The sequence below is a fragment of the Notolabrus celidotus genome, chromosome 21, assembly GCF_009762535.1.
Source record: "Notolabrus celidotus isolate fNotCel1 chromosome 21, fNotCel1.pri, whole genome shotgun sequence".
In the NCBI taxonomy this organism is placed as follows: domain Eukaryota; kingdom Metazoa; phylum Chordata; class Actinopteri; order Labriformes; family Labridae; genus Notolabrus; species Notolabrus celidotus.
In genome coordinates, this window is record NC_048292.1 from 6,106,437 (window position 1) to 6,126,997 (window position 20,561).

General features: G+C 42.1%; 1 protein-coding gene across 1 annotated transcript; it reads left to right on the forward strand.

Annotated features, from left to right (window-relative positions):
- Positions 1–5,089: 5,089 nt before the first annotated feature.
- cd36 (CD36 molecule (thrombospondin receptor)) lies at positions 5,090–19,056 on the forward strand. Its single transcript, XM_034673743.1, has 12 exons — positions 5,090–5,707; positions 6,068–6,228; positions 6,351–6,495; positions 13,112–13,267; positions 13,359–13,450; positions 13,534–13,583; positions 13,670–13,739; positions 13,938–14,125; positions 14,208–14,326; positions 14,402–14,475; positions 18,292–18,346; positions 18,460–19,056. The coding sequence occupies exons 1-12, from the start codon at positions 5,585–5,587 to the stop codon at positions 18,634–18,636; spliced, it is 1,410 nt and encodes a 469-aa protein (XP_034529634.1). The 5' UTR covers positions 5,090–5,584; the 3' UTR covers positions 18,637–19,056.
- The last annotated feature ends 1,505 nt before the right edge of the window (positions 19,057–20,561 follow it).

Here is a 20,561-nt window from a genome sequence, read left to right on the forward strand (position 1 = left end):
GTCAGAATTCTGAGATTAATGTCAGAATTCTGAGATTAAAGACGGAATTCTGACCCAACCCCAGCCCGACCCCAAACCCACCCCACAATCCTAAGGTTTAGAACACAATAAATGCAATACTACTACTACTACTACTACTACTACTACTACTACTAATAATAATAATAATAATGAAATAAATCAATAAATTAAAAATTAAAAAATAATTTGCTGAACGAACTGAGGAAACACTTTCATGATATATTAATGAGAAAACACTGGAGATAAAAACAAGATGTTAAAACTTAACACAGGAAATTGAAATCAAAGACTAAGACCTTTTTATTTGCCACTGCCTTCCTATCTTAGCTTATTTTAACTCACTTTAAATGCAAATTTTAATTTTATTCTTAATATATTTCTAATTTTCATTTTCTTTTCTAAGTATTATATTTGTCATTTTAATTGTGCTCTTTTATGCTTGTCTGAATGTTTCCAATGCTTTTAAAGTTTTAATGTAAAGCACATTGAGTTGCCCTTGTGTATGAAAATATACAGATAAAGTTGCCTTGCCCTGCCGAGCTTGTGTAGCATTGCAAATGAAAAATGTTAATCATATTTAATCATTCTCGACCAACAAACCAGAAGCAGTTTTAAACAGCAAAATAACGATGTCAACATGTATTATTTACCTAAATCCTTACTTAAATACTTAAAATCAACCTGTCTCAAGCCAACCAATCACCGCACTCATACTAACTTTATTTCAGTGCGTGAAGAGGGAAAAAAGGAAAGAAATCATAAATAGTTAAATGCTTTTATTTTGAAGGTAGACGCCAAAACCGGAAGCTCCTTGACAGACGTTAAGGGATTCAACTCTTGACGTTCATTATAACTTTAGTCACAGCTATAGGCATGTTAAAGTCACTACTTGACATTTTGACACCGATTCATTGCTTAAATATCAATTATCTCATGATTATTTTTTCAATAATTCTTAAACAGATAACATTATTCTATATAGATATGACATTAAAACAGATGCCATCACTTGTTTGTATCCTGAGATTGTGTAGCTATGTTTTATTTCTATCATTACAATGGAAAACAATAAACCTCTCACTATTGCACTGAAAGCTACATCCCCTATACCCATCCAGCTATTCATATCCACTGTTTAACCATGCAGTCAAGTCTACAGGTAAGAAGTCTTCACCGCTGCAGTTACATGTACTTTTCATTTCAAATGTGTTTTTATTAGGAAGCATATGCAAATTTGAGAAGTCAGCCTTTCCACGCTGATCCTCTGTCGGCAGGAGGTTTCTTTATTTGTTGTCACCTGTGTCCTCTGCAGGTTTGAGAAACAAGAGTCAGAGGGTGTTTCTCACATGCAAAAAAAGATGATGTATTACTTATTGAAAAGATAAATCACCACAGACATGGAGAGCATTCATGATCTTTCAAACAGACAGTTTTTATATTTGGATTATTAAACCAAACTTTGATGTGGCTGCACACATACCTGAGGCTATGAGTGTAAGTATGCAGTATGTAATGAGGAAACTTTATTTTACCTGAATATAAAATAGGTTTGTTAAAGACACATCCAACTCAATGATGCAAGGATACAAGAATAAAGCAAATATGCACCTTGTTGCTCAAATGTTGGTTATTGATTGCTGTTTGTGCAACTATTCCAAGAAGGGAGACATGAACAAAGCCTTCAGTGAGGTGGAACTTGCAAAGCAATGCAAAGCAAGACTGAGTTTCAGGTGGGCGTACATTAAACAACCAACATTCATTTAATGAAGCCTTTTCTGTTTGAGATATCAATAATTCAGCTGACACAGACAAGGCTTTAGGCCTGCAGCTTACTGACATGAAATCCAAGTTAAAGTCAGTCAGGTGACATTTAAACTGTTGTCACAGAGTGTTTGTTTAAATAGGCAGAGACACGTCTTTGGCAGAGATACTCAGGGGGGTGAGCTGACTGTATTCAGGCCATCTGCACTGAACAGGCAGAGGTGAGGGAATGATGGTGCCGCCCTCTAGTGGTGATGATTTGTTACTTCAATGGCTTGCAGAGCAGGTGAGGGAATACTGCAGGTCCAAACTTACAGAGAGGTGGAGTGTTTGGAAAGAGACACAAATGTGGGGTCGTGAGATGTCTTCCAGAATGTTTTTTTTTTTTTAAGTTATTTAAAATTAGTACATTTTACCCATTATAGTAAAAAAATATTTACAAACTAATTGCTAAACTTGAAATAAAACCTTGAAAATACAAATGTAATGAGTTTTCTGCCTTTCTTTTTACCAGATGACTCCTTAGTTTAGGGTTAGTTAACAGTTAATGATCAAAAGTATCATGAGCAGTAAGTTAATTCAGAACGGCACAGGAAACACAGCCAGGCTAATTTTCTCCAGACCAGCTAAATGAAGCCACATTAAATCACTCTGAGGGACAGTGGGCTCGCGAGTCTTTGGCACCTATATTTTGGGGGTCATTGGCTGAAAAGTTTGGGAACCCCTGCTTTAACACAGACACTAAATAAGACTATGAAGAAAATAAACTGAGTGACTCATTAAAGGAAGTAACACCTGATGATGTCAAAGTGAAGTCATCAGGGTCATGATGGCTTTAATACACAATGAGTAACACATAATCAAATGTGTGATTTTATTTTTTATCTTAACAGGGACTTGGACCAAGTCTGACAATTCTCATATCAAAGACTTAAAAATGAGTGTAGTCTTATTTAGAACAGTTTGAGCTGTCATGCTACATGCTAACATGCAATATTAGAAAGAAGAAAGGTACTTTAAATTCAATTTTTTTCACTCATGCTATTTTGGACATGCTACACATACAGCTTTTTTTTGGTATATACATACAAATGCACATACATGCAGTGAACATGCTTTGGGAGAGATGTCAGAGTGAGGATACTGCTGTCAACCAGCGCACCCAGAGCAGTTGGGGTTTCAGTGCCTTGCTCAAGGGCACCTCGGCAGTGCCCAGGTAAGTGAACCAGCACCTCTCCAGCCACCAGTCCACTTGTCAAACTTCGTCCATACTGGGACTCGAACCGGCGACCCTACGGTTCCGAAGCCAAGTCCCTATGGACTGAGCTACTGCCACCACAGTTGGATCCTATCTCCCCCCCCTCCCCTGATCCCCCACGTCACTAACCAGTCCCTCCAGGGAGTTGCGATTTCGCGATCGCAACTATCAACGCAAATTCAACCAATCAGCGCGATTTTTTCGCGGCCTTGCAATTTTATACAATCACCGCAACTTTCACCAATTACCTTAATCTCAGCCCCTGTACGTCATCGGTTTTGTCATCAATTTCACTTCCTAGGAACATAAACGTAAGTCCTCACTTGATCGGCACTTTTCAACAACAAAACACGCACAGAGAACGGGTGAAAAGAGGGGACAGCAGGCAGGACAAGTGACGATGACAACGTTGTTATTTATAGATTGAGGGGCTCAGTGTTCGCTTGGTCTCTACCTGCAGCAGGTGTGCTTTATGAACCAGCTCTACCCGCCTCCATGCATCTGTCTCATCTTCATTGATGATTTTTACCCCCTGTGTGCGTTAGTGACAAAGACACAACCGGGGGACGTCTGTTTAATATTTGATGTTTGACGTTGTTGCCGCTCTCACTAAAAAGAGCTCTGCATCACAGCTTGATTTAATCCAGTTTGGTGATACATCAGACACATTTAGTAAGTTGTGATCAACTCCAAGTCATCAAAGATGCAGATTCACTTCAGAGTGCGTGAACTGCCTGTCAAGTGCCTCTGTCACTGCGAGGTGCATTCAGGGACCGTCGTAAATGTGCAATACAGCCCTTTCATGGCATTTTTCTGTGAATCAAGAGAATCAAAATACAGTCAGTGGCCACATCAAGAATGTTTTCTAAAAACAACTGTAATTTAGTGTATTTACTTGCCCCTGAGATGTTATTGGGGGGAAAAAAGCAACAAAAAAAAATCGCAACTTTCACCGCAATTTTTTTCAAAAAGCTGTCGCAAATTCAGGCTATTTGGGGACGCAACTATCACAAAAAAACCCTGCGAAATCCTGGAGGGACTGACTAACTTTAGCTCTACATGTCCCATTAAAGTTACTAACCATAGACCTTTCTGGAGTCCCTGAGATCCCGTGTCTTGTAGGTTCCTCTGAGTCAGCAACAGCTACTACCACTACTATAACTATTGTTCATCTCATCACTATCATCTCTCTCTCTCTCTCTCTCTCTCTCTCTCTCTCTCTCTCTCTATCCCTCTTTCCAACCCCAACTAGGTCTCAGCAGATGGCTGTCTAAAATGAGTCTGGTCCTGCTGGAGGTTTCTGCCTGTTAAAAGGAAGTTTGTCCTCGCCGCTGTAACTAGCTAAGTACTGCGAGGCGCAATGATCATGGTGGATTAAGTTGAGATAAGAATGGATCTTACCCTGTCTTGAAGTTGGGTCTTTGTTAATAATTTAACATAGAGTGGTCTAGACCTGCTATGTTTGTAAAAGCGTCTTGAGATAACGTCTGTTGTGATTTGGCGCTATATAAATAAAGATTTATTGATTGATTGATGTTGTAAAATGTTTAATATGGACTAACTTTTTTAAATCATTAAAAGGATGCACAGAGATGTTGCATCCTTATAAAAATCCACCGTGAGAAAGAAACATTAGGTAAGCAGTGTTTTATTGTTGCTGACCAAGCTCCAAACCGCCACGTGCAAAAATAAATCAATGTAACATTATAACAAGATATCAGATACATCTGGATAACACTTCAAGATAAGCTCTGCAACGTCACTTTAAGAGCGATAAAGACCAGTTCATCTTCCACCCCAAACAACACAACCACAAGTACAGATAAGCTCTTTTTAATGTCTCTGCAAATCTAGAGTGTGCTTTATTATTCATAAGTCCCCCTTTCTTTGCTAAGCCTGTTTCACAGAGGATCGCAGACAGAGGGAGGAATGAGAGGACAGTAGAGACTGCAGTCTGTGTAAATGCGCTTGAAGGTGTTTGTTATCTGGGCCTTCGGGTACCTACGGCTGTTGTTTCTGAGTCTGAAAAAGCTCCCGAGACTTTTGGTGTATGTATGGAAGGTAAAGTTGGCCAAAATTCCCCAAAAACATTAAAGAAAGCCAAAACAAAAAAACAAACAAACAATGAAATGATATTAAAGTTCTTCACATCCTCGCCCCCAAACACCTCCTCTGACCTTTGTTCCATCATTTTGTTATCTCCACTTCAGATAGTGTTGGTTGGAACCTGCAGGTAGACATCTCTCAGCTGAACCTTATACTTTTTCTCCTTATGTAACGTCATTTATATTACGTCCCTGGACACGTGCCAGAGGTCCCTGTACCTTTACCTGGCCTGAGCTGCTCTGTCAGCTCCACTGATGGTACAGCCTGCCTGCCTGCTCCGCTTCTGCTTGTGCTGCTGCTGCTGCCAGGACGCAAACACAGACAGGCTGCACACACTGGCACACACACACACACTGACACACACACACACACAGACAGAAGGAGAACAGGCTGCCTGGCAGATAGAAGGACGTACGGAGGGAAAAACGCACACCAACCATGGGCTGCTGTAACAGGAGGTGCGGGCTGATAGCTGGAGCTGTGTTTGGGGCGGTGGTTGCCATCCTGGGAGGCATCCTTATCCCCCTGGGGAACATCGTCATTGAGGGGACAGTGGAGAAGGTATAGTGCTCAGTTTCACCCCTGTTTGGAAATGATAGCGAGTGACACAGAGTGTTTGAGTGTGAGTGTGAATGCTGAGATCAAGGTGAATCGGGAGAAATGAGAGGGAAGAGGCGTGCGTTTTGGGAAGCTGGTAAACAAGCTGTGGAGGAAAATATCCAAGTGTGCTGTCTTTTTCATCTTTTAAAAAATCAGCTTCTTTGATTTCCCGTTGGCACTGTAGGAAAATATTCACAGCTTTTAGACCTTCCTGATAACAGAGCATCCTCCCTTTTTCATGTATCAGCGGGGCAGCTGGCCTGCTGGCAGTCTTCTTGAGGAATGTTAAAAATAGACTGTCTGTATGTCTGCTGGGTTTAGGAAGCTGTCATTGAGAACGGGACCACAGCATTTGACAACTGGGTGTCAACGGGGGGAGTGGTGTACAGGCAGTTCTGGTTCTTTGACATCCAAAACCCTACAGAGATTATAGAGGAAGGAGCAAAACCAGTGGTAGTGGAAAAAGGACCTTACACATACAGGTAAGGTTGATTTGCTTGTGTCATCCGTATGATTTTGAGGACAGTGTGCTGATTCTAAAGCACCTATATTCAGGGTTTCATCACATTTGTTTCATGTCACATCTCTCCTCTTTCCCCTTCAGGACCAGATATCTTCCCAAAGAAGACATCAAGTTCAACCCAAATCAAACTGTCTCCTTCATTCTGCCGCTGGGCGCCATCTTTGAACCGTCCATGTCAGTGGGACCAGAGGAAGACAAAGTCACCACCCTAAACATCGCTGTGGTGGTGAGTGAGTATGACCCGCTGTGCCGTGTTTCCTGACTTGACTCTGTTGTTAATGCGCCGCACTTCCTAGGCCAAAATGGACTGATGCCAAAGCAAGCTGTGTGCTCTGTGGTAGACTGCAGAGGTCTGCAATTACCTGTTTTAGGTGGTTCCTAACCTTGTCAGCGTGTGACCCTCTGCGGCAGGTTGTTAGAGAGCCGGTAGCTCCTGCACTATTTTTAAAGGGCTGTTTCAAACTGTAGTGAAAAAGCACATGTTGGAGGATCACTTGGATAATATTTATCATCATCATAGTTCTTGTGTTCGTCCTTTTTAACGTCTTGAGACCCGGAAGTTGTGACTCCGTTGGGCTCCATGACCCACATGTTGGAAACAGGTACAGAAGACGGTGTTCAAAAGGAGGATGTGATCACTGCAGAGTGTTTGTGGATATTTTGGAGAACGTTGTTTTCTCTATGTTTGGCTCAAGCGACAACCTCCGGACGTGAAAAATTAATACAATGCAGAAGTGTTTAAAACTGTAGTTCCTCGAGTGTCCACTTGAGGCTGGCTCCGGAAGTACCAGAAACCACATACACACCCATTCAAAAAAAGCCGATCGTAGGGAGTGAATTTGTCCAAAACGCAGTAGCTTTGAAGATGTTAAGATTGTGAGTTTTGCATAATAAGAGGCACAGCTGACTTGATTGACAGGCGGGAACACTGTAGCTGTTGGCGAGGAGGCTCAAAGCCCGCCTCTTTACCTCACACTAGCTTGACCGAAGTTAGGTTGAGTTCAGCATTTCCAATATGGCACCCACTGACGATTGGCTTCAAAACAGCATTTCAGAAACAGATGGGCGATGTCACGGATACTATGTCCATTATTTATACAGTCTATGGTTTGGCCTCTCGTCCTCATGCAGGCGGAGTTTCAGCTCACTGAAGACGAAGGTTTTGGAAAACACAGTGAAAGGTGGATATCTTTAAAAACTGAGCTTGTCTGTGTTCATGAGGATCTGAGATTTGGGGGAATACGATGTCACACCTCGACTTACGTTTTTATTTACATGTACCGCACACGAGCCAAGATGGCAGGCTAGCATCTTGTTTACGTCAGCTCGGTAATGTTAGGTTTAATGACATGTTTAGAAGCTGTTCTTCGTCATCATATCGAGGGCGAATAAATATATCACGCTCCATAATGTTCAATTCACCACAGTTGTAAGAACGCTGTTTTTGATCACCGCTCAACACACAAAGTTCTTCTGTGATGTGTGACGTGACTGACTGCATACACTTTATCGCCACCTACTGGTCTGGCATGCTTAAGTGGGCGTTGTCAAAGTTGTGTGGATTTTTTTTTTAACAGAGAAAAAATCTGGTTTGAGTAAAATCGTATTCATGTGGACGTACGTAGGCTTGAGTACATCTAACATGAAAAGGGAACATATTCTCATCGTGACTAGTCTTAGCATTGAGTGAGTTTAGAGTGATGGATTAACACAAAGATACACTCTTCTACTGACATTCATAGTCTAACGCTTAATGCATAGATAACACCAAACGTCATGACTCATCAGTGGAAGTGTGGGTGGAAAATTGATGGGTCTTCCACTTAAACAAATCTCTTGGATTCTCTATAAAAGTCTCCTTTATAGATGGACCATGTTGGTTTTCTGCTCGCATCTCTGCATCCATGTGATAACAGCATGAATAAATGAACACCCAATTATAAATCTTGAACTTAGCGCTTGCCTGTGTTGTACGGATCAGACAAAAAGAGTGAGGTAAAACTACTATAGCCCTCTCATGAGTCCGGTATTGCTGTCCAATCAGGTCACCTTAACGCAGAGCTATTAACCTTCACAGCATCAGACGCGGTTAACAGAGGGTAAACAGAGGATGAGAGATACATACTTAGCAAAACACATCCTAATCAAATCATTTAGTCTCATCACAGAGAGAAACTCAAAGCTGTGGGTTTGGACCACATAATAATTCATGCTGCTTGACCACAGTTATTTCACAGTCCTTCACATGAACCTGATGGAAGCAATGGAAGCTAAACCTCGCATGCCTTTTTCCAAAACCTTCTTTTCAGTGACCTAAACCTCAGTTTGCAGAGGAAAACGCAGGGATAAAATCCACATTTCCAGAAATATCCTGTTTAATAATGGAGAGAAAATGGACCTTAAAACAAGCATTAAGATTGTAAACATGTCGCTCTGTGATGAGCTGGGATTAAAAATGGGTTTCAACGTGTCTGTTCATAATGAGATATTGAGCTTAACTTTCATCACTTTGATGGAGTGAATCACTCTTGAGTTTCATGTGTGATTTGTTTTCTGATTCACAATCGAGCAAACATAATTAATCACACAGTGTAATAGTGTGGCAGGCTGCTGAGTACAACAATGCTCCGAGTGAGAGATCTTCGATTAGCGAGCAGCTTCTGTGCCGGATGCAGCAGGCACACAGCTTTATCGAACTCTGATGAGAGATCTCTATCTGTGACAGCCTTTCACTACTTTAAGTTCTTCATGAGCATGCACAACATCCAGCATTACTCACAGATGTCAGCAAACACACTGACTAGCAATATAGTCTCATGAGCCTTTGCTCTGATACATTTGTCCATAGTAATTGTAGTGAGGTTAGGGGAGGTCAGATAAAAACTAGAGAAATGCCCTCCGAAAAAGAGGTTTTGAGTTCCTTTTTGAAGGACTCTGTGGTTTGGGGTGCTCTCAGGTGTTCAAGGACAGCAGGGTCTTCCATGGTGCGGCGTCTGGTTTGAGGGCAGTGGAGGCGGTTGGTGTTGGTGGAGCGGAGGGTTCTTGTAGAGGTCTGTTGGTTTAATAGTAGGGGCGTTTCCATGGATGCACTGATGTGTCAACAGAGAGATTTTGAATTTGATCATGAGTGAAACTGGGAGCCGGTGGAGTGATTGCAGGATGGGTGTAATGTGTTCATGTTTGTGCACGCTCATCGGGATCCTGGATGCGCAGTTCTGTATGTACTGCAGCCTTTATAGGCTTTTACAAGGGATCCCCATGGGTAGTGCGTTACAGTAATCTAGCCTGGAGGAGACAAAGGCATGGACCAGTTTTTCTGCATTGGAAAAGAGAGAGTGAGGGGCGGAGTTTAGAGATTTTACAGATATTTTTTGATATGGGCCTCAAAAGGTGAGGTTACGGTCAATTTTGACACCCAGGTTTGTGGCTATGGATGAGAGGGGAATGTTTTGGCCTGTAAAGGGTGTGGTGGTGATTGGAGATGACTGGGTCTGGTTGGGGGTGCCAACTAAAAGGGTAGTCCAGGCGACTGCTGACTTCCATGCACTACATAGCCCTCACCTTAAAGGGGTTACATGTACTCGACAACCCGAACACATAGTCTCTCAAATGTCCCGAGCGTCGCTGTGGGGCCATGCAGGGTCACTGGCAGTGGCTGGCTGAGTACTGGAGCCAGGCGTCTGTTCAGTAAAGACTACCTGGCCCTGGCACCACAGTCTCAGTACTGAGGGTGATGGCTGGCCTCAGCGCATAGACCTAAGGCTCCAGCTGGTCAGTAGATCCAATCCAAAGATGCATGCATCCTGAATGTTGGCGAGCCAGCTCTCATGCATCAGTTCTATGCTGCAAACCTGGACTCACAGTGGCTTCCTCTTTGGTCCAGATACTGTTGGTGTGTGACCATACTGGCCAGAGTTCAGTGGTGGGTCAGTGGTGCGAGGGAGCAGACCAGGTTGCACCAGGGAGATGCTAGATAAAGACCTCTGGTGCGACTCAGGCAGCTGACCACTGTACCTCTTCTGTGAAGGGGATTGGACGGCTTGTGGTGGGCTCCTACTGAGCCATTGTGCCATCGTTTCCCTGCAGCTGGGGAGCTCTGGTTCTTTGGAGCCGGTGCTGGAAAGTTAAGGGTGATCTGGCCAGGTTCATCACACAGGTAACAGCGCTCAGTTGGTTGGCGTGGGAACCTGGTGCTATTAATGGTTGGGCCTGGCAGACCATCCCAGTCTCTTCCTTATCCCCATCTCAGTCTGCTGCTCTGACATCAGGTGGACGCCCACTGTCCCTCAAATGGCTAGGTGGTGTGGGCTTCACAGAGAGCCTAACCGAGAGACCTGGGCATGGTGAGCCAGCTCCTCTCCTGCTGCTGGGGGAAAGTCTGAGTCTTTGTGGGCAGATGGCATCATGTACTTTGATGACTTTAAAGTAGGCTGTTGTTTTTTGATGACAAGGCTGCTAGCTTAGTTAGCATGCAAGTTTCCACCAATGTTATATGCACACAAAAAGATTCTTCAGGTTTGGCTCTTTGTCTGATTTGATGGCTTTAACCACAACTTAGTATACCTAGGTTAGCTAGCTTGCTATCCAGTTTCTAGAGAGTTAGCAACATGCTAATTTGGTTGGATACAGGGTAAACGTTTCAAACATTTTTAGTCAATATGGGGTTTATTCAGAAATTGTTTGGCTGCTGATGTTGCTCGTTTTTTATCCAGAGTATGTGTTTCTCAAATCTCTGGGCTACAGCGGCGTTGACAGCTGCAAAGTCAGCAAGACCGACATTCACAGCTTCACAATGAGAGCAAGAACCAGGTTGAAAACTAGCTCCATTTCCCTTTAGCTGTTGTGCAAACAGTCACCAGAAGTAGGCCCTAATAAACTTCTGAAAACAGCTGAATTAATAATCTAATCCAGGGACTGTCTGATCCAAAGAAAAACACAGTCTGAGCAAGTATTGGTTCAAAGAAAACATAAAAGTCTAAACATGGTATTTGTGCCAATTTCTCAAACTCAGTGAGTAAAAAGTAAGTTCCTTGAGGTGCAATGTTTTATTTAAATGATCCTTTATTCAAAAGTAGTGCTCTAATAATACACAATGCCAGATATGACCTTGTCTTGTTTCAGGACGATACATGGACGAATGAGTCACTGGAATAATGCTGCATGAAAAATGTGAATATTAAAATAACAGTTCTTTAGGCAGCATTCACCACCCCACATACAGAGGCTGTAGTCCTTGTCGCAGTGGATGCAGGTTCGACTCCCAGCCCCAACCATTTACTGCATGTCCTCCCCTGCTCTCTGCTCCCCACGTTTCCTGTCTCTCTTCAGCTGTCCGATCCAAAAAAGGTGAAAATGCCCCCAAAAAATATAGCCTTAAACCCCCCGCCCAAAAAAAACAACTTTTATTTTGAAAAAAAAAACCCAGTTCTTTCAAAGTAAATGTGTTAATTTTCTGGGACAGGATGGATGTTCCTCTTATGCTTTAATGATATTTTAAAATCACAGAGTATCTTTCAAAACTGAAAGATTACTAGGATGAAACTGGACTGTAGCTCAAACTGTGACTCAGACTGTTTTTCAAACCGCCTACTATACTAGCAGTATGTACCAATTTGGCCAAAATTCAGTATGTAGTAAGTAGTATGTGAACAAGAGCAAAATCTGCAGTATGCCAAACTACCTTGATGTCTTACTGATTTGGGGAAAATTTCTCAGTATGCATTGGACCAGTCTCCCTCGCGTACTGTTTCCCTCAATGCATAGCGCTATGGTTTAGCTTCTTCTTTTTTGACGGGAGGTGCTCAGCTTTTAGGTGCTGTGAAAATGATCAAATTCCATATAAACCACTTCTTAACTTTTTAAATCATAAGTGGATGCTAAAGAAGCAGTTTCTCTATCAGCTTGGCCGTTGTTTACTTCAGCTTTCCGAAATCCAGCGACGCCTGACCCAGCATCCTGCAAAACAGGTCCAACAGAACAGTCATTCTATTAGATTAGATTAGAAAACCTTCATTGTCCCCAAGGGGCAACTTAGTTCGCAACAGCAGTCCTACACTCATCCTATACATACAAGCAATACACACAACAACAAACAAAAGTTCATGAAACAATTCAAGTACATATCCATATAACTTAACTCCTGTGGATGACATCATTCTTCCTGTGTATGAGACCAAGGTAAGGTCCTACAGCTTGTTTAAAAACCCAACAGCTGAGTGCACAAATGATCTAAGGATGAATCCACGTAGTCAAGATAATAAGGAAAATACACCATTCACAACAGGTGGGTTTAAAAATGTCCGATTAAAACCACTCTAAAAGCAGACGGGACTACTGCTGCATGTCGCCGCAACAAGGCAGCGCCAAGACACACACAGGGAGTACTATACACTACCTTCAAACTCAGTATGTTGTAGGCAGTGCTCACTGATTACTACATTTCTAGGTTGTAAGTTGCAGGCCGTTTCAAAAACAGCCTCATTGTTTGACCTGCGTCTGACACCAACAAGCTGAGGGAAATGATAAACATCAGAGAACTCATAATAACACAGCGTCCTCTTTCTTTATGGCCTCACAGAACACACCTCGTCAAACGTGATAATGATAAAGAAGAGTGTAAGCATTTTCAGCAATGAAAGCCTGTAATTATCAGTAATCATGTGATACAACAGCCATAAAGGAGGCTTATCTCCTGAAGCAACTATAGCAGCTTTTTCCTCACAGCACACCTCTGTGTTTATCATGATGAAGCTGAGCTTCTGCCTTTTTATATCTGACAGCCACTTCCCTGAGCTTTATCAAATTTTAACGTCAATGTTTCTGTTGAACTTCTTCTTTCCCAGGGAGCTTATTCACTGGTGCCCACAGTGCTTCACGCAGTGCTGGAGAATCTGATAAAGTCGACCAACTCGTCCTTGTTCCAGCATCGCACAGTCAAAGAATTGCTGTGGGGTTACATGGACCCCATCCTGAAAGGAGTCGTGGGCGTATTTGCACCTGTAAGTGAACACACCTTACAATAACAACACACAAAGAAATGGCCTCCTGTCAATGTTGTCAGTGTATTTAAGTGACGTGTATTTTCCTCAGTACAATGGCACCTTTGACGGCCCTTACAATGTCTTCAATGGAAAGGAGGACATCTCTAAAGTGGGAATAATTGACAGGTGGCGAGGAGAATAGTGAGTCCGATTATAAATGAAACAGAGAGATAGATTTTTCAACAGCATGTACAGATTTTAAAAATGTCCTTTTTGTCCGACAGCAAATTGAATTTTTGGAACGACAAGTACTGCAACATGATCAACGGCACAGGTATGTCTTCATCTAGCAGAGGTCAGATGACTTCATGATTGCGGGCAGTCATTTTTCAGACCTGGTTTCCTCCGTCTTTCTCTCAGATGCTTCGTCATTCCCTCCCTTTGTGGACAAGAGGAAGCCGCTCTATTTCTTCTCATCGGACATCTGCAGGTGACCAAGACTTTAATTTTGAAGGATCTTTTCCAGACAGAATGCAGGATATTTGATCATCTCTGTTTGAAAACTGCAGCTTTTGAACCTTTCTGTTGGTAACCACTAGAGGTCAGAGCTTTCCAAAGCACATCTGAGTACACAAGGGTCAGCTTAAAGGAGATCTTTGAACTGGTGTCTGTGTTGTTTGGTCTTTAGGTCTGTGTCAGCAGGCTATGTGGAGAGCCTGGACCTGAAGGGGATCGAAGTGTACCGCTTCAGCCTGCAGCCAGACACCCTGGCCTCCCCTACGGTCAACCCAGACAACGCATGTTACTGCAGAGACCTAAAGACCACCAAGAATTGCACTATGGCGGGAGTTCTGGACATTAGCTCCTGTCAAGATGGTCAGTCTGCAGAACAGCTAAGTTCTTTCACCACAGCAGCTAGCATGCTAACTCCCTTTGGTCTCTTTCTTCCTCTCAACAGGAAAGCCCATCTTCATCTCTTTGCCTCACTTCTTGCACGGCAGTAAGGACCTGTTAGAGGCCGTGCAGGGCCTCAGCCCCAATGAGGAGCAACATTTCACCTACATGGACGTGGAACCTGTAAGAGCTTCTAAACTTTTTTGAGTTTTAATTGAAAAGATACGGCTCAGATGCTAACTCGTGTTTCTGCACCAGACGACGGGGTTCACGCTGCGGTTTGCAAAGAGAATTCAAGTGAATATGATGTACGGGCCTTCAAAAGTCATCACGTAAGTCTCACCTAACCTTTTTATGGGACAAGCTTTTGGGAATATTTGCTTTCTTGATGAGAGGTAGATCAGAAGATCTATATCAAATGTATGCTTTTTATATTATAAACAAGCGGCAACCTCCGGTCTCAAAATATGAAGCCCATGCGGAAGTGTTACAAACTGCAGTTCATCGAGCGTCTGCTTGAGGCTGGCTGTAGAAACCACATACACACACTTTAAAGAAGGACAATCCTTGCAGCATTAATAAACATGTTTACAGCCTGGTTATAAAAACAGCTTGGCTCTACGTAGCTAATTTCTCTATTGGCACACACTGTACGGGGGGTGAATTTTTTTTAATGCGCCTGTTTAGAATATATTAAGATTACGAGCTTTGACCAAATAAGAACATGACTGACAGGCGGGATCACATAGCTGTTGGCTAGGAGGCTCAAACCCCGCCTCTTTACCTCACACTAAGTTATGTTGAGTTCAACATTTCCAATATTGGCTTCAAAAAAGCGCTCAGGAACAGATGGGTGGACGTCACAGACTCTACATCCATTATTTATACAGTCTTTGGTTATAAATCACCATCGACTGTTTCATTTCATCCATCAATCGTTCTATGATCCTTGTTTTGGTTTCGTATTCTCATCTTAGCTTACTGCTAGCTGTAGCATGAAGACCGACGCACCAGAGGGAAGAGCTTTTGCTCTTGGTTATGTTTTTTATAATAGCTCAGCATAAAGAACTCAGATCAATGATCCACCAATCATATGCTCAAATAATTTTACATAGCTGTATTCACTGCTACACCTCCCTGCTGCTAGCTGTTAGTAAAATATTTAAGTTTTGTTTTTGTGTGAATCAGGGGCCAAACTTTGTTTTGTCTTCATGTGGACCGCTCAGCTTTGTACAAGCTGTACTCTGTGTTTATTCAATTATGGTTAAAGTAACTACTTTATTTTACACCAAGCGGCAACCTCTTGATGCGAGAATTGAAGCCAATTTGGAAGTGTTAAATACTGCTGTAGTTCCCTGAGTGTCCACTTGAGGCTTGTTCCGGAAGTACCGGAAACCACATACACACCCATTCAAAAAAGCCGATCTTCACAGCAGAAATAAACATGTTTACAGCCTGGGACAAAAGACAAGTGTAGTCTGGATGGCTCATTTCTCGATTCGCACACACTGTACGGGAGCAAATTTGTCATGACTCAGCATTCCAGAAGATATTGAGATGACGATTATTGCATAATTAGAGGCACAGCTGACATAGCTGACAGGCGGGCAGCTGTTGGCGAGGAGGCTCAAAGCCTGCCTCTTTACCTCACACTAGCTGGACAGCAGTTATGTTGAGTTCAGCTGTCCAATATGGCCCCCACTGAAAATCGGCTTCAAATAAGTGCTTCAGAAACAGATGGGTGACGTCACAGATACTACCTCCATTTAATATACAGTCTGTGCTTTATACATCATCAACCTGACAAACCCAGATATGAATCTACTTTGAGATAAACAAGGAATTTATTAGCTGTAATGAGGAAACCAGCTGCTGATGCAGAAAGCAAAGTCCTTTTGATAAGTTTCTGCAAAGTAGGTCTTTTTTTTTTATTTTTAGAAACTTGTCATTGGAAGCAGTTCTTAGGGATTACCAGCCATTTTCCTAAACCTTTTATAGCAGGCCACCTGATCACTGGCCCAATAAGGGAGGAGCTCTGAAATCATTGTTACCTGAGCTCAGGTGGGCTTAATCAGCTTACCTGAAAGTAACAAGACTCAGTGATTCAACACCTTAATGCACAAAATGAATAAACCAAGCTAAGGAAGCAAATCAACAATAGCTTTTTTCCACTTTAACCTAATCATAAAAAAAACGTTTTAACCCTCCTGTTATGTTGTGGGTCAAATTGACCCTTTTTAATGTTAAAAATAAAAATAAAATGTTAAAAGTATTTTTTCAGTATGAAACGTCATTGCTTGGCTTAATAGGTGAAATCAACATATAATATCAAAATAGTTCATTTCACATTTTAGGCTATATATGACTTCTCAATCAGCTAAAAACAGCCTAAAAACCTGGGCAGCATGTGACAGAAGGAGGTGCCTCGTGTTTATTTATCCACATCACTTCATTAAAAATATAATAATTCAAAATTCAAAATAAAATGAAACAAAATCTATGTCATGTAAAACTATTGTATTTATATTTAGGCCTTTCCAATGTACATTAAAACAAGTTTTAACAAGGATGTTCATAAAAAACGAGTGAGTTATCCTCATTGAAGCATGATCTGTGAGGATTAAAGAACACTATTGCACCAAATATTTATTTAAATGGTTGGTAATGGAGTTAATAATGAGATTAAAAACATGTATATTGGGATTTTTTGGGGAGTTCTGACACTTATGGATAATTAAATACCCAGGAACATTATTGCTCTTCCTGAGAAACGAACATAACAGGAGGGTTAATAAAGGGAAACAAACAAACCTTTGAATACAGAAAGTAACACTGACTCCATAATCACTGATTTTAAAGGTGACATATCATGCAAAATCGACTTTTTAATGGTTCTCTACCTGAAATATGTGTCCCTGGCATGTCTACAAACCCCCCGAAAATGAAAAAAATCCATTCTGCCCCTGTTTTGATTTCTCCACCTTTCTGTAAATGTGTGCTGAAATGAGCCGTTTCAGTTTTCAGTGTTTTTCATGCGTCACAACGACATCTGGTCTGTGACAGGAAGTCAGAGCTTGGAGCTTGTTCAGCCCATAGACTGTATAAAATACAACTCAACCCCTCCTCTGTTTTTCATTCCCTGCACATGTGTGCTAACAAGGAGCTTAGGAGGGAGGCATGCTAGTTGTAGGCTGTCTTAATAAACACAGAGGTCGGTTTTACTCCCCACGTCTGCAGATTTGAAGATCTAGTGGAAGATTTTTATTTTTCATGGAAAAGTGCTAGTGCTAGTTAGCATAGCCACATAGCTACTTGTTCGTAGCTGTGTACCAAGACACACGTCGACATACTGCCAAATAAAACAACAAGAAACACTAAATCTGTGACCAATCCTTCAGAAAGGTAGGCGCCTCTCCGTCAGGATCAGATTCTGGATCAGATTCAGAGGGTTGAAGTAACGCAGGTCTGTGAGCAGCCGTGTATATTCAGCCAACATGTAAACATTAGATCAGCATGCTGGAGAGCCGAGGGCACATCCACTTCCTGAGCGGGCGTGGTCAGAGAGAGAACAGACCATTCTGAGCAGGGCTGAAGAAGAGGGTTTTTCAGGCATGCCAAAATCTGATTTCAAAGTGTTTTTATGAGCATAAACTTTAAAGACATGTTTTGGGGACCTCGTAGACCAATATATATTGATGAAAAAGAGCGTAATATGTCACCTTTAAGATCAAGATGAATGTGCAAGTTCCTCTTGATCCGACATTCAGCATTTATTTCAAAACCAAGTCAGATTATGGCATTAGGCTGAGAAAATATCATTTTTGTAATTGCAGGAATTCATATCTGGCTTGTAAACACCCGCCTCCCAACGTTGTTTTGCAGCTTCGGCTGAGCAAACAGCTCTCTGCAAACCTTTACAGTTTGTCGAGCAAGGAACCCTGGGAACCTTGACGTTTACCAAACAGACACCAGGGTGCTAACGTGTGTCTTCTAGCTCCCAGCCAGAAAATAAACAAGCGCGTTTCCTAAAATATCTCCCTCCCTGCATTGTGTGTACGTCTCTCTGCTGTCACTGTCGAACAAAGGGAAGAAGAAAGTTTGAGACGGATTCATGCTCTGAATACTAAGTGATAAAATTCTTCCCACAGGGTGCTGAAGAAAGTCAAGGATTACACCATATTCCCCGTTGTTTGGCTGAATGAGGTAAGATAAAAAAAAATCTGTGCCCTGCAGCCATGAAGTGTTTATCCTGCTCGCTCCGCATGCTAATCAGTCGCTGTCTGTTTCCCTGTCTCAACCCTCCATCCTCCACCCAGACGGCTGCGGTGGATGACGAAACCGCCAACATGTTCAAGGAGGAGCTAATCTCTCGGATCGATATGCTGGAGTTGATACAGAAGGTGCTCTTGGGCACAGGCGTGGCCATCTTCCTCTTGTGTCTCATCGCTTTCTGCTGTGTACAAAGACGTAATAGCCAAGTCAAGATAGTGTGAGTGCGTCATGCTGAAGCTTTTGTTGTGTGTGGGTTCAGAGCACAGTGCATCAAGCTGCTATGGGACATCAAACCTTTTTGATATAGACTTGCACTTTTTTGTAATTTCAATGTTATTTATAATGTCGAACCTCCTTTGATACGAGGGGGTGGATAACTGTGATTTTTGCAAAGCTCAAGAGCTGAACTGCTTTGCCGAGTATGATTTAAATTGCGAACACTGTAACTTTGACTCAATCAGGGATTTCTTGAGGGGGGAAAAGACAAGTACACGGAGACTCCTCTTAAATGTCAGGTCCGGTATCAACCCAGAGGAGGGAAGTGTTTGTTTGCCATCCTGTGAAAGAAATGTACAATCTAATCTTATGTTCTTTTACTTTGTCCAACGAGTGTCTTGGAAATGAATAAAAGCTGAAAAGGAGTCCTGTGAAAACTTTCCTGCTGCAGAAACAAACCTCTGCACTGTGTTCCCTACAACAGAATTATTGAGTTCCCTCTTCTCAGTGAGTGGCTCATAAATCAAAAGGAGTGATATAAGTGGCCCGAGGGATGATTATGGTTATGAATGGTTTGTTTGGTGAGAAAGCAGTTTTTCAGCCCAGCAGGTAGCCTTGCTTCAGTTTAATGGGTTTTAAATGACCCTCTTCAGCTTCCAGGGCATCTTTAGTTCAACTGTTCAGTCTGTAATGGACACTTCAACATATACAGTTTTTAGCATTGATTGAAAATGACCCGTCCTCGACCTGCAGGTTGATTTTCAGCCGTGACGTCTCACAGGTAATATCCCAGATCTTAGAGGAAGCTGGACCCTTTTGTGACTCTGTATTTTTCTATCTGTTCACATTTCCTCCTGTAATGCTCTTCGTGTCACTTTCACACCTAAAATGAATGATAGTTTAATTTGTGCACATAACTTGCTCAATTTGTGCATCAAAATTGCATGCACAAATGCAGGAGGGGAGGGGTTCAGGTCAAACGCCACACCAGTCTGCTGTCATCAAAGGTTGATCTCGACCAGAGGCTATTTTCAAAATCTCTTACTATACTTGGAGTAGGTACTGATTTGGCCAAAATTCCATATGTAGTATGTGAACAACAGCAAAATCTGCAGTATGCCAAAACTGGATGTTGTACTGACCTACTGCCTAATACATTTATAGGTAGTATGTAGCAGGCGGTTTCAAAGACAGACAGACTGCTTCGACTGGGGTGGCCAAACTGGGGCACTGACTGTTGTAGGGATGGCCAGGTGTGGTAAACATCAGATGCTTACTCCAAACCAAGGAGGTTTACCTCCAATCATCACATCCACTTAAACTTCTTGTATTAAATTGATTTCAAAATTGTTTTATTTTTTATTTTTCTAACATTAAAAGTTACTTCACATAGTGTCAACATTTAAATCTGCTGAACTTAACTCTTTAAGGACTCAAAATGAAGATGTTCATCCAAAGTCACCATTTAAAGCATCAACAAAAGGGAAAATAATATGCAAAGAAACTACTGTCTCTGCAGCCTGTTGAAATGCAACCCAAGTAGCTGATTTTCAATATATATGCTGTATATAATCTCAACTACATTGAATTGTGAAGCCAGTAATGCTAAAGGGTGCAGTGCCAACTTCCTAGTACAGCCGATAGCTGGAATCAAGACAGACAAAGGTTTTCACAGCTTACCAGATAATCCACTCTCCTCAGAGTGAGCTCCTCTTTATTCCCGTTCCTATAATCATAAGGTAGTGTCACAAAGTTAAGGAAAGCCACACAGAAAGTTAATCAATTTGTCCAATTCTGAAGATATTAAACTAACAAGTTTTGCCTAAATAAGGACATACCTGACTTGATTGACAGGCGGCACCCTGTGGCTGTTAGCGAGGAGGCCAAAGGCCCGTTCCCTCTTTACCTCACACTAGCTTGGACAAAGTTA

Excerpts from the sequence above, each read along its gene's own strand:
- cd36 (XM_034673743.1), top strand. The coding sequence starts at position 5,585 with ATGGGCTGCTGTAACAGGAGGTGCGGGCTGATAGCTGGAGCTGTGTTT. Across the intron at positions 13,268-13,358 it reads TCGTGGGCGTATTTGCACCT|TACAATGGCACCTTTGACGG; the intron begins GTAAGTGAACAC and ends TATTTTCCTCAG. Across the intron at positions 14,126-14,207 it reads CATTAGCTCCTGTCAAGATG|GAAAGCCCATCTTCATCTCT; the intron begins GTCAGTCTGCAG and ends TCCTCTCAACAG.